The sequence below is a fragment of the Paramisgurnus dabryanus genome, chromosome 22 (assembly GCF_030506205.2).
Source record: "Paramisgurnus dabryanus chromosome 22, PD_genome_1.1, whole genome shotgun sequence".
Lineage (NCBI taxonomy): Eukaryota > Metazoa > Chordata > Actinopteri > Cypriniformes > Cobitidae > Paramisgurnus > Paramisgurnus dabryanus.
The window spans coordinates 5,477,531-5,491,500 of NC_133358.1; the positions used below are offsets into that span (position 1 = coordinate 5,477,531).

Genomic DNA, 13,970 nt, shown 5'->3' on the forward strand with positions numbered 1-13,970 from the left:
AAGGTCTATACAATATTGACAGACTATATTTTAATACTTTAATTGCACTGCACAGCTGATGATACCCATTGAAGTCCACAGTAGTTGTTTATCCTAATATTGATATACATTGTATGTCAAGTGGAAATGTATGCGTGTTGTTTGTGAGTGACCTGATGATCTGGTCATCTTTTGAGGGTGTACAAGGCCAATAAAGCAACATGATCTCACAGAAAGTCGTGTTATAGTCACAAAAAATTAGATTAATTTATTTTTGTCCATGTTATGAAATATAGCTTTTCTTCCTTTGAGCATGAATGTCTTTTGTCGTGTCACTCGCACAAATTTCTAAAAATACTTTTTCGTGTACATTGCATGATTTTTTCGTTTCATTTTATATATTGTTTTCTCATAGTTTTTTTTCCCTATTTTCTTACCATTGTTGCTTGGGGTTAGATTTGGGGTGTGGATGAACTTTTATGTATTGGTTTATACTTGTTTTCTTCCACTTTTAAAACTCTTCTTGCCTGGAGTTCGGGTTAGAGTTGGGGTTTGGGTAAGGATGTCTAAAAACGTAACAGAAAGTAATTCCAACCATGCAAATATGGTTTGACCCCAAACAAATTCTAACAAAAGGTTTCTCTGTGGTTTACAGTAGTATCAGAAGTACTTAAAAACATACTAAAAGTTTACCAAAGTTTGACTCCAAGAAAGGCCCCATTTTCAAAATGGCGGCCATCAGGTCCTTAAAATGACCATTACTCCCTTGTATTCCCCCTAAACCAGGAATACTTGTGCCGGATACATGTTTTGACCATGTAATATTCTAATAAGCATATTTGAATAATAGATGAGTGATTACAAGTACAATTATATATAAAAAAATTGGTTACAAGCATATTTATGCGAAAAAAAAGCACAAGTAACTGCATATTTCTCCTTTTCCATATTGCTTTGCCTGGTGTTGGTGATTTCTGTAGTTCATAACCATTCTTTTGATTCCAATAAAAAATTAATTCATTAAAATAAGTCAAAAGAGGGCTGCCATGTGAAGGCTCAGTAAGTTACCCCTTTTATTTATTTATTTTTTAAGTTTTATAATGTGTTTTTTTTTTGGCCTTTTTAGATACTTTTCTTATTTATACATATATTTTCTATTTTCTTCAGTTGTTTTCTCTTGTTCTGGTTTATTTTGTTTACTTTATTGCACTGTGACCTTCACTGGATTACCATTAGTCGTCACACTCTTTTTCCCCTAGAGGTTGATTGGCTGGGAGTCCGGCCAGTAGCACATTGCAGTAGTCCAGTCTGGACAGGACAAGAGCCTGGGACTAGAACTTGTGTAGCATGCCCAGATAGAAAAGGTCTAACTTTACTGTTGTTGTAGAGGATGAATCTACAAGAGCGGGCGGTGCTGGCAACATGCTCTGTGAAACTAAGCTGACAATCAATGACCAAACCCAGGTTTCTGGCTGTTCTGAAAGGCATAATAGTCAAAGAACCAAGTTAAATAAAAAGATTGTGCTGAATCTTAGGGCCAGATGATATGACAAGCAATTTTGTCTTTGCGAAGTTCAGCTGGAGATGATAATCCTTCATCCAAAGTGGCATAGCAGAGGTAGGAAAAGCTGTGTTTCTGAATGATAGAAGTTCGAACACAGGAATGTCATGTCAATGTCATAGAAAAGAGCAGTGGTCCAAGCAGGAGGGTGTGGGGATTGACAATGTCAACAGTGGCAGATAGATCCAGTAGGATCAGTACAGATTATTTGCCCTAGTCTGTCTTAGAGCTTCCATGACTGAGAGCAGCGCAGTTTCAGTGTAGTGACCGCTCTTGAAACCAGACTGGTTGCTGTCTAGGAGGTTATTTTGTGTGAAGAAGAAGGAGAGCTGGTCTAAAACCACACACTCAAGAGTCTTGGCAATGAAGGCAAGGAGAGGGACCGGTCTGTAGTTTTATTTGTGGGTTTCTTCAGCAGTGGTGTTATCCGGGCCTCTTTAAAAGCTGTGGGGAATGTGCCAGTGGAAAGAGATGAGTTGGTCATGTGGGTGAGAGCAGGGATAACCAATGGAGGAATGGCCTGAAGGAGATGGGTGGGTATTGGATCTAGCGGGCAGGTAGTCAGGTGGTTAGAAACAAAGATCGTCGAAACATCTGGTTCCGCTAAAAGGGAGAAAGAGAGGAGGGAGCATGCATCAGGAGTTTGAGCATGTGCAAGAGGTGGTAGCGCAGAGAACTGACTGCTGATAGTGTTAGTTTTCTTTACAAAGAAAGAAGCAAAATTGTCAGCCATTAAGTCAGATGAAGGTGGGGGGAGATTAAAGGTTCAAGTTATATTTTTTGGCCCCTCTTTAAATAGTGATAGAGGAGAGGACAGGAGAGTACAAGGACGAGAGAGGGTATGGGATCAGAAAATGACCACAAGCCGGGAATCTAGCTCAGGTCGGCGAAAGTGCAAAAGCACCACATGTCGGAGCGCTGCCCACTACACCATTGGCTCCTACGGTAAAACTAATCTTGCATTTAGCGATGCCGCTGGTAATGATGATTCTCTCGGACCAATCAGTTATCTTCAGTGCTTTACATCAAGTTTTAGCATCAGCTCAGCTTGCTTGGAACCTAAAAAAGTATTGTGTACTACGTACTGTACCCAGTGAAAAAGCCCCCAAAAGTGAGCTGAAAAGCTTTATACTGGTTGTCCACCAGTTTCCATCCCCAAAACTGGGTGGGGTGTGTGGTTTAAGTAGTCAAGGGTGTATTTTGTTTGAATAAAATGGAATACACTGTGCTGCCAACAACATTTCAATGAGACAAGCAATATATAATGTCAGTGTTCTCTTCCACCATCTTCTTAAAGCAACACTATGTAGTTTCCATGTAAAAATGACTTACAGCTCCCCCATGTGGTTGAAAAGCACAACAGTGCCTGGTATCAGACACTCTTCTGCAGGCAGGGGGAGGGGCGGGGCTGTGTGCTCTACCCTCCACCGCCACTTTCAGAGTGTGCTTGTAGCAGCTAGGAGGCTGCTCAGATTGGAGCAACAGTACAATTTGTCCAGTTAAAAGTTGTTCTATCACTGAAATAATTTTAGAGACATTATTTAAAGGTAAGAAAAACTACATAGTGTTGCTTTAATTTCTAACAATTGTAAATTTAGTTTTGTTAGGTTTAGTATAATGCCACTTTTATACTCTAAAACATCTATAGAGGATGCATTACATATGTAATACCTTATTTAAATTGAAATGAATAACCATTTTAGAAGGCTCACACACAGCCATCTGTTCGGGCTAATTCAGAGTTGTTTATGATCAAAGTTACTCAACTCCAATTTAAGTAATTTTTTGGTGCAATACATTTTACATTGAATGTCAAGTCTGTGTTTTAGCAAGAAAAGGGTATGTGTCTAAAAACACATATTGAGTAGGAATTACATGGCATAGGCTAAATCGTTTACATCTCTGGTTTACCCCAAACAAAGATAAAACCTTACAGTAATCTCACAAAATCATGTATTCCATAAGTATGTTATCATATCAGTGCAATTTAGACAAGTCCAATGGATTCATAGACCCATAAATCATGGGGTTAGACACCAATATTACTTGGCTAGGTCAAATAATTAAGGAGTTAGGATATTTTAAGGGCTTCCTGCCTGTCTTGGACGCCATCTTGAAAATTACACCTTTCAGCCCCGCCGCTCCCATAACGCGCATCACGCGCTGTGCGTATGGGCACCAGGTGCTGAGAGGGCACCAAAACAATAGCCTAATGAAAAAAAATTATAATGCTGATAGAATTTCATTAGTCTATTGAAATATTATTAGGCACTTTTTATCCATGTAAATGTTACAAAAAAGGGGGGACGAGATAATTTAATTGCGCTAGTATAGAAAGTATGCCCCACAGCCTTTGATGGTCCGTGTCGGTTGATCGCGCGGGCGCCTGACGAAGTTTGACAGAGGCCGTTTCTCAATCTGAAGGCTGCAGCCTCCAGAGGTCGCATTTCTAGGCTGCATACATCATCAAAACGTTCTTATTTCGTAATATTAACGATTATAAAGTGAACTATTATTCTTAGTTAATCGTAAATTGTTTTAATATGCTTATGACTTGCTAATGTAATGTTCAGTTAACTAAAATAAACCAGGCTTGATGACGTATGCAGCCTGCATATGAGACCTCGCGCAGGTTGCAGCTTTCGGATTGAGAAACGGCCAGTAGGCAACTTTTGGAAATGGCCCGAAAAGACAGCAGGGGTCAGGATCGGAAAAAGAAAAAAGATGAAACTGCGGGATGATGCCCGTGCATCACTTGCAGGTAAGTCCATCATGTTTAATTCCTAAATAAGGGAAATGCGCATGGGCTGCAGCAGCTGCTAATCGTAATGCGCCTCGATCTTGCTGTGCTGATATTAATGTTAGCAAACAATGTTGTTATAAGTTATAACTTCAGTGCAAGCTAAATTGAGATTTTACTGTAAAACATTACCTATGCATTTTACAAATAACTGACGGCAGCTGTTACTTTCTTTACTACGTTTTTTTTAGATATTGAGCAGTTAGTTTATTTTGTGGTTTATTTTGACCTGACGGTGGTTAATACTTAGTTAATGTTAGCAGTCAGTGCACATGGTAGGCTAACAATTCCTGACTGTTAAATATATATAAATATAAAATGTCATGATATGAAGCAAACATTACTGTGACACTTAGTTCTCTGAATCTTTGTAATATTTAAGAATTTTGAGTATTCTTGTTATTGATGTTTATTTAATGTAATTTATTTAAAGTGACATTGTAGTTGGGAAAAACATGTCTGGATTATTTTGATAATTTAAGTTTGGTATTTGTTCTATTTTGCTATTCTATAAAAGTTTGCACTTTCAAATGTGTGTGTTGACTAAAGCTGTGAAGATTTTACTTTCTGCTATTAAGTTATATGTTTGGTAATAAAAAGTGAAACTGGCAAAAACAAACAAAAAATTTCTCAGGGTCGGGGGCATTATAAAGGAATTATGCTTAGGGCACCAAAATGGCTAGCAGCGGCACTGTTTCTAGTGGTCAAACTTTGGTAAACTTTTAGTATGTTATTAAGGACACCTAATATTACAAAAAACAGCTGAGAAACCTTTTGTTAGAATTTTTTTAGGGTTAGGTGTTTTTTTCATATGCAGCCGTCTAAACCCCAAGCGACAATGGTAGGAAAATAGGAAAAAAATTATGAGAAAACAATACAAAAAATGACACGAAAAAAAAGTTGTGCAATATACACAAAAAACTATTTATAGAAATTGTGAGTGACATAAAGACTTTTGTGCTCAAGGCACAAAAAAAGCTAAATTTCATGCCATGGACACAAATACTGTAAATTAATCAAGTTTTTTATGACTATAACATGACTTTCCATGAGATCAGTCTGCAATAAGGATAGAAGGATGAGATTAAAGCTATTTTCAACATTTATAAAAGGCAACTATTTTAAAAGTTTACATTAATGCATTAAGCAGACATCTTTAACCGATGCAACTTACACTGCATTTAAGGTACACATTTTTTATTACATTTTAAGGTATACTTTGTATGATATATTTTTATCAGAATGTGTATCCAACCCACAACCTTTGCACTGCTAACATAATGCTATTAACTGAGAAGGAACTACTGTTTGTTAATGTTTTTGTTACTGAATTTGTTAATGTGCGCTTTACAGAGTAATGCCAGCCAATTCACTTCAACGTGTTTCTTTCAGGATATTGATGAAGAGATCGAAGCCGAGTACAACATCCTCAAGGCTCTCTCAGATCATCCCAATGTTGTCAAGTTCTTTGGGATGTTCTTCAAGAAGGACATCAAGAATGGTGACCAGCTATGGCTTGTACTGGAGGTACACTGCTGTTTTATGTTCTGTAGCTGTGGTCATCATTTATTAACATGGGTCATTTTCATTATTGTTTAATAATTTCATTAATATGTTACTAGCAGAATAATGCACATCTGCTAATGTGTCCACAAAACCCCATCCATTCAAAGCCATATAGTGTATTAAAGGTGTAATTGTATCAGTGTTTACCAGGAAATGAACTCAAAAGTGTTGAAAGCTCCATCCCAGTTTAGGTAAAAACGCTATGTTATAGTTTTCTTGCTTGTTTTTATACAGTTGTTTCACTGGCAAATATAAATCTGTTCAATGGGATAAGAGTGGTATGATACTTGTTCAATCAGGAGGTCTGGACATAGATTTGCAGGTATACTGTCAGAAAAAGCTGTCACTGGGGTGGTACCTTTCTGCTGACTTTGATATGGTCTCTCATTCCATTCTTCTCACTCGCCTCTCTGAACTCATTGGCCTCGCTGGTACTGCGTATTGCTGGTTTGAATCCTATCTCACCAACAGGCAACAATACACCACCCTAAAAGGCATTTGCTCTGATCTGGTGCCAGTCTTACACGGCGTGCCACAGGGATCGGTGCTTGGCCCATTATTATTCAATATCTACATGTTACCTCTAGGGATGATCATCCGGAAACATGGACTACATTTTCACTGTTACCCTGATGAAACCCAGCTCTACATCAGTACTAAGCCTTCCACTTTTCTTCCACCCTTGCCACTTATCAACTGCTTGAAGGACATAATGCACTGGCTTGTCAATAACCTTCTCAAACTCAATAAAGACAAAACAGAACTCATAGTGTTTGCTCCCTCGTCACTTCTTAAAAAAGTTGATGACTTCATACTGGATGTGGATGGCTTCTCCATCTCAGTATCTTCGCAAGTACACAACCTGGGCGTCATTATGGACTCTACTCTCTCCTATCAGCAACACATCAAAAACACTACCAAAATTGCCCTTTACCATCTAAGGAACATCTCTAGACTCCGACAGTACCTCTCCAACTCTGTCGCTGAAACCCTCATTCATTCTTTTATCACCTCACGACTCGATTATTGTAATGGCATCCTTTTAGGTCTGCCTAGTCAGGCTACTGACAGACTCCAGTATGTAGAGAACTCTGCAGCTAGGATGCTTACACACACAAAACTTGGACTTCATATTACTCCAATGCTGAAGAAGCTTCACTGGTTGCCAGTTATGTCCCGGATCATTTATAAAATACTTCTTCTGACATACAAATCTCTCCATGGATCTACTCCAGCCATACAACCAAGCCCGGTCCCTGCGGTCCTCTGACAAGGACCTGCTCGCTGTCCCTAAGTCCAGGCTAAGGACGTTTGGTGATAGAGCTTTCTGTGTGGGTGCTCCATCACTCTGGAACAAGCTTCCTCATGCCATTCGCTCTGCCTCCTCTCTAACAACCTTCAAAAAGCAGCTAAAACACACCTCTTCACTGAGGCCTATGGACTTTAGCTCCACCCCCCCCCCATCTTCCCTTGCTGTTTTGTTAAGCGTCCTTGGGTTTTTGAAAGGCGCTATATAAATTAAAGTTGTTATTATTATTATTATTACCCTAACATGTACCATTTAGCTACAGATATGTAAACATTTAGAACCAATACATACCTTTGGTACTAATATGAACTCTTTATGTGCAAATGTATGTTTACTTTTTAAAACGGTACAACCTCAGTGACAGCAAGGGACCATTTTTCAACCATTTTCTGATTCTGACAGTGTACAGATATGAGGAGACAGCTCCTCAATTCTCACTGGCTGAAGCTGTGTCCTGTTAAACCCAGCAGCTATGAATGCCAATCCTGAACTCTCCTGTTGTGCTGAACAATTCAGTGCAGTACACCTGCACATTTAGTTTGAACAGTAGAGGTCACTTCAAGTATTACAGTAGATTATAATTACTGATAAGTAATGCACGTTTGTTAAATCTCTAACCAGTAATCATGGTGAACAGTATGCACACACAGCACATTGCGTTAAATCTACTGACATGATGGTTACAGTGGATGGTTAAATGCACGCTGCCAGTATTCAAGTTTATTTCTATAGCACTTCCTCAGTTTTTGTTTAAAATCATGTTGTTTTGCCAATGACTTGGTTGGTATGAGAACAGTTCACAGACTTATTGTATTGGCGATAAAGTGGCAAATTAAATTGCTTATAGTTTATACTTTTCTTTTTATCTAATAGTTTAAGTTTTTGCATTATATTTTATTTGATCATCCTCTAACGTTCCTTCTCGCTGCAGAGACACATTATAGATGTTTAGAGCAGTTGAGCTCAGCAGTTGTGCTAAATCGATGTTTTCTGCTGTTCTGGGAGATATAAAATCATATCTCCCATATTTATCATCATGCTCTGATGATCGCAGTGCAAATAGACATTTCTGAAAATGTTAAGTTGTCTTTACTTACTTCAGAGAGTCAGTAAATACCTCCCAAAATCCATTATTAAATGTCAGTTGTTTAATTCAGTCTGTTAGTGTATTTTGTCTTCACAGTGTCAATAATGTTACCTTGGGGATCTTGTGCAGGGCTTTTTCCTGCTATTACAGTTACAATGCATTCTTAAATCGTTTTCAGTATATAAGACATATCTGGAGAGATTAAATTAGGTTAATTTGGTGTAATACTGTATCTCAGTATCAGGGTTTAGTGCTGACGGGGTGAATATGTGCCACATAGTTCTGTATCTGTAATGTAGTCTAGTCTCAGAATACCATCAGTACTTGTATCGAGAGAACAAAATATATTTTTTAGACGGTTTTGTTGCATGTCCCTGTTTAAAATACAAAGCTGCTTTACTAATATTAGCCTATTGCCCAGGGCCGGCATCAAGAGGGGGCATTCGCGGGCAGTGGCCCCCCCCCAAACAGGTTGTTGTGCTACCCTACAAAGTTTTATATTAATTTAATATATATCAAGAATAATTGAGGAAAATATAGTTGATATATGTTTTCTTTATTTAAAATAGACCAGTTTCTCTGATTGGATGTATTGCTGCGTCTCACCCGTCTTACGTCTTTAGCATATTTGTGGCTTGATGCTAGCAATGTGTTTTTTCGCGGCATTTTATGGATCGTGTAAAATATGGATATTAGAACATTTAGAACGAACCAGCACCGCCTGCTATATCTGACTTCATGCAAACACAGACTGGCTCAAACTCAGAGATTAGAGGCCGAGGTGGAATTTACAAATCTACAGGACACTGTTTTAAGGAAGTTTAATGTTCGTACACGCCGTCTTCAGCTATTTTAAAGGTAAGTTAGCGTTGTTTTAAATTACGTAAGCTTAAATGTGAAGTGTGGCTATAGACCGTTAACAGCATTATGACGTGATTATGGTTAAGCAGCTTTTTTAAAGCTAGGACGCGGTGTGCTATGAAACCCATTCATTTCAATGGCTTGCGCCGCACGAGGGCGGTTTGTTGTTGCGTCGAGCAAAGCGCGAGCGCAGCGGAGCGCAGCGGAGCTCAGCTTGCGCTCACGCCGCGGTCGAAGTTCAATAGTTTTGCGCATAGTTTGTGGTCTTTTGCACTTTATACGGGAAATGAGCTGACAGTCTGTACCAGTTGTATGAGTGTGTGCTTGCACTGTATTTGTTGTTTTAATGTCTTGTTTTTGCAAGGTATTGTTGCTATTGCGTGCCCCCCCCTGTTGGAAGCCAAGTGCCCCCCTGTTAGTTATGGTCTGTCGCCGGCATGATAAATCACTTTATTGTTTCCCAAATTGCAAGACACTTTGGATAAAACCATAAATGTAAATCAGATACAGTACCACATAAACAAGAATATTGTAAACAATGGATGGTACACTGTCAAAAAAAAAGGTACCAAAGCTGTCACTGGGACAGCGACCCTTAAAAAAGGTCTTAAAGGCGGAGTCCACGATGTTTGAAAAACGGTTTGGAAAAGGAGACGGGCCGACTACCAAAACACACTTATAGCCAATCAAATCAAATCAAATGCCGGGTTGCGTATGTGTGGGGCGGGTCTATCAACAGAAGGTCCAGATTCTATTGGGGTAGGGGCGTGTTTGTTTAGGTGATTTCAAATATCAACATTGGCTTTCAAACATCATGGACTCCGCCTTTAATATGTAGCTATACAGTATGTATCTTTGAGATACCAAAATATGTTTCTTTAAAGCACCAATTTTTACCTTTGAGGTACTAATATAAACCCTTTAGATACAAAGGTGTACCTAAGTCACAGATTTTGGACCTTTTTTAAGAGTGCACTACTTTAAAATAATTAAAAATACCTTTATGCAGCCTGTAAAAACAGGATATGTATGTGTTAAATTTGTTCTAAAAAAGTACGAAAAATACGGTGGCCATATAGTAAAGTATTTGATCACATAAGCCATGCTTTTATATGTGTAAATGGGTCGATGATGTGACGTTAATTATTTTGTGTCCATATGGTTCAATTCAATGTAAAAGGGTTAAAATTTCAACATACATTTGCAGATTACTTGCATACATTCTCTTTTTTGAGGACCAGGTCTAAAATATTTGGGGGATAATTACAAAAACGTCAATGTGGTGTAACCGGTCTATGTCAGTTGATGTGACTACAGTAGTATATTTTAAAATGAAAATATAATAAGCTGGTGTGTGGTGGGCGTTCTGGCGCAATATGGCTGCCGTCGCATCATCCAGGTGGATGCTGCACATTGGTGGAGGTTGAGGAGATTCCCCCGTTCATATGTAAAGCGCTTTGAGTACTGAGAAAAGCGCTATATAAATGTAAGGAAATTATTATTAAGGAATTATTATAACATTTTTTAACATATTTTTTTCAAAGATTATTTAGATAACAGAACTGTCAGGACAGATATTACAAAAAAAGCATTAAAATTTACATTTAGAAATAAGTAATAAAATTATATTTTAAAATGATTTTTTTTTTCTTTTGATGATTACGCTTACATGCCATCAAGATAGATAAATCATTTAATATTTCTCATTCTTTGGCACAATTGGCGGTTACACCATTTGACATTTCAGTTCCATTCAGTCTTAACTTTCATAAAAATGGTGCAAATGTAATTTGCATAAAATCAACATAAATACACTATGTGCAATGAAATAAACCTGATGCATGCTTTTAAAACAGTTTTTTTTTAAAAGATCTTTGAAATTCTCATCCTGCCAAACCATTTTTGTCACTGACCCACATGACACATAACAAATGCTAATGCTTTTTGTGATAAAATGTAAAAAAAAAGATTTAATAAAATTTGTTTAAAAATTAAAATAAATTTGACATTTTAAAAAACAAAATAACATTTACTTTAAAGATAAAGTGGACTTTTCATTAAGCAAAAAGTTACCAAACTGACTTCTGACATTTATTTTAAGTCACCTCAAACCAGCATAGTCATTGCAAAATTACTCAAAAACATTATAAACAAGAAAAGAAAAGCTTTTGCACAGCACTATCAAACTTTTAGCGGGATAACCATTGGTTTAGATTTAACCTCAGGTCAGGTGTATTGGATTATAATGATGGAAGTAAACTGTAGGATGTGGTCTGCTATAAACAGAACATTGATATTCAGACGGGTCAATACTGTCACTTTACTCCAAATACTTTTCAGTCCACTGTACTGCACATACCATAAGTTTCAAGAATTTTTGCATTTTTCATTTAAAATGTAAATGTATGTTTTTTTTACTCCACCTGAAACCTTGTTATGCTTTTTATAAACAGTTACCACAAATAAAAAAAGAAGATTTTTTATCTTTCCCAGAGATCCCTCCGCAGCATTTACCTGAATTGTCGTTTTACTTGCTCTTTTTGCCTAAATAGCTTTGCATTTCTGTATGCAAACTCCTGCATGCAAAATCTACACTCGGCAATCCAAATATGGAAGCTAATCCTCAGCCTGGGATCAAAGTCCAGCTTTCAAGCTGTCGGCAGTGAGTTAGCAGTCAACGGGATGGGGGGGTTAAATTGCCATGGTTACAGTCGCCCTCCCCGAACTGTAATTTTCCGTATTTCAGCAAGATCCGGCAAGACGGCTCCTCCACTTTGCGTGACCCCCTGATTATCGAGAGGACTCGCAGAAATTGCCTCCTCCACTTTATATTGGCTGCTCATCAGGCCTGCTGCTTGTTCTGCTTTTCTTTTGTGTTGTGGCTTCTAATTATGGATATGAAGGGAGCTGCAGTCTTTCATCTGCACTCATAGGTTCCTCACCATATTAGGGCCCAACTCTGCTACGCTATATTAAAACTTCAAAGATATGGGAAATGATCTCTATTTAGTTTTCTGGAAGTTGGCTTGTAGAGTCCTGTCGATCACTAATGGCTGAAATAGGACTATGATGATGGGGCTTTATTGATGTATTTTCATATAGAACAGTGCATCTGCTGTGCTGCTATTATTCAAGGGCTTTTTGTGGATATGCATTTATGAGAAGTACGTTATGAGAGACTGCATTGCTTTGATAAAGTCTGTTTATGAGTAGATATTAATTAAAAATTGCATTATTGCAAATAATACCAAAGGTTGCTTCAGTATTTTTTTTACAATTGATAAAATCTAATGTAATAAGTTTTATTTTTAGGATTAAATGAATCCTTCATATCTGAGAAACCCACATCTAACATTTGAATAAAACAGCTGTATTTCTGCAATAACCAAAAGTCAAAGGTTTTAAGGTTTCTTTAGCACAAAGGCTATAAATGGTAATCCGATTTTGTCCAACATTAAACCAGGACCAGAGTATGTAAATAATGCATTGTCGACTGTTTAATGAAGCAAAGTTTATTTGATTCAAAATGGTCCCTTGCTGTCGCTGGGGTGGTGCCCTTTTAAAAAGTACACCTAGGTGCATATTGGTACCTCAAAGGTACACATTGCTACAAAATGGTTAATATTAGGACTTAGTAACAGCTTGAGACCATTTTGGGTTTTGGTTCCGTTTTTTGAACAAAATGATCAACTTTTCCCATCAACTTTCCCATTCGAAGAAACCCTTTCTGGACCATGTTTTGTGTCTGTCTAGCTCGTGCCCATAATTAATTCACAATAAGGTTTAATGCTATTGTTTATCAGGGCTTTCTCATTAAACGGTGACAGAAAGCAGACACCTAGCTCATTATTTGAGTGTAAATGATAAGGTTGGACGGACAAAGAGCTGCTGCTTCTAAAAGAAAAAAAGATGTGAGGATCACATACACACACATTTCATTGTCTGATGCAGTCTCACAATAAACGTTCCAATCAAATATTTAACATCAAATTTTGCTCTAGTTATGTTACTACAGTTTGGTAAAACACAACTTGAGTGCACATCAAACTTTTGATGCTGTTTTTTATAGCTTTCTAGATTTTGAATCACATGATCCAGGCTGACAGTATGGGGTAAGGATGGATAGCAGAATTAGACTCAAGCTGAATGTGTAGAATTATGGTGATGGGCGATGGCTCATCATGACATTAATAATGTGTACTTCGCAGACCGAGGATAATCCCAAGACAAATTAGAAAAAATATCAGGAAGTAAAGAATTTTAGTTCTTGTACATGACCTGAACTTATTTTTAAAGATAAATAAAAGTTTGTCATTATATGCTTACTTTCAGTCCGAACATTGTAATTAATTTGCTCTTCCTTTAAATGTTTTGTCTGTTTTTCACTTGAACATTTGGAATATTGCTAAATGCTGATAAATCCTTCCTTTTTAATCTCCATTAAACCAAAGCAGTCTCATTAGAAATGCGGTTTTGATTCTCTTGTTAATGTGATGTCACATTGAAAAGCCCCGCCTATGGACACTGACTGACTTTTTAATTTTATCTAAAAGCTTTTCTGAATGTATTTTGTGCTAATGCGGCTAAAGATACTTTTGCCCCAGACTGTATTCACAAGAATACGATTTTAACCAAAAGTGCTCACTGTCTTTTGGTAAGGGAGTGTAACCCAGTCTCACAAAGTTTCGTGATATAGTCACGTATTTTTTTGATTCTTTTTTCGTGCTATTATCACGAAATTTCGTGTTTTTTCGTGATCGTATAACGAATTCCTGTTTTCGTGTGATTATCACGTATTGGTTACTCA

General features: G+C 37.5%; 1 protein-coding gene across 1 annotated transcript in view; it reads left to right on the plus strand.

Annotated features, from left to right (window-relative positions):
- The window catches only part of myo3a (myosin IIIA), a 116,795-nt gene that overhangs the window by 14,523 nt on the left and 88,302 nt on the right, over positions 1–13,970 (plus strand). Inside the window, exon 3 of the mRNA XM_073813174.1 lies at positions 5,733–5,867. Within this exon, the coding sequence (XP_073669275.1) occupies positions 5,733–5,867 (135 nt within the window). The remainder of the gene's footprint in view (positions 1–5,732; positions 5,868–13,970) is intronic.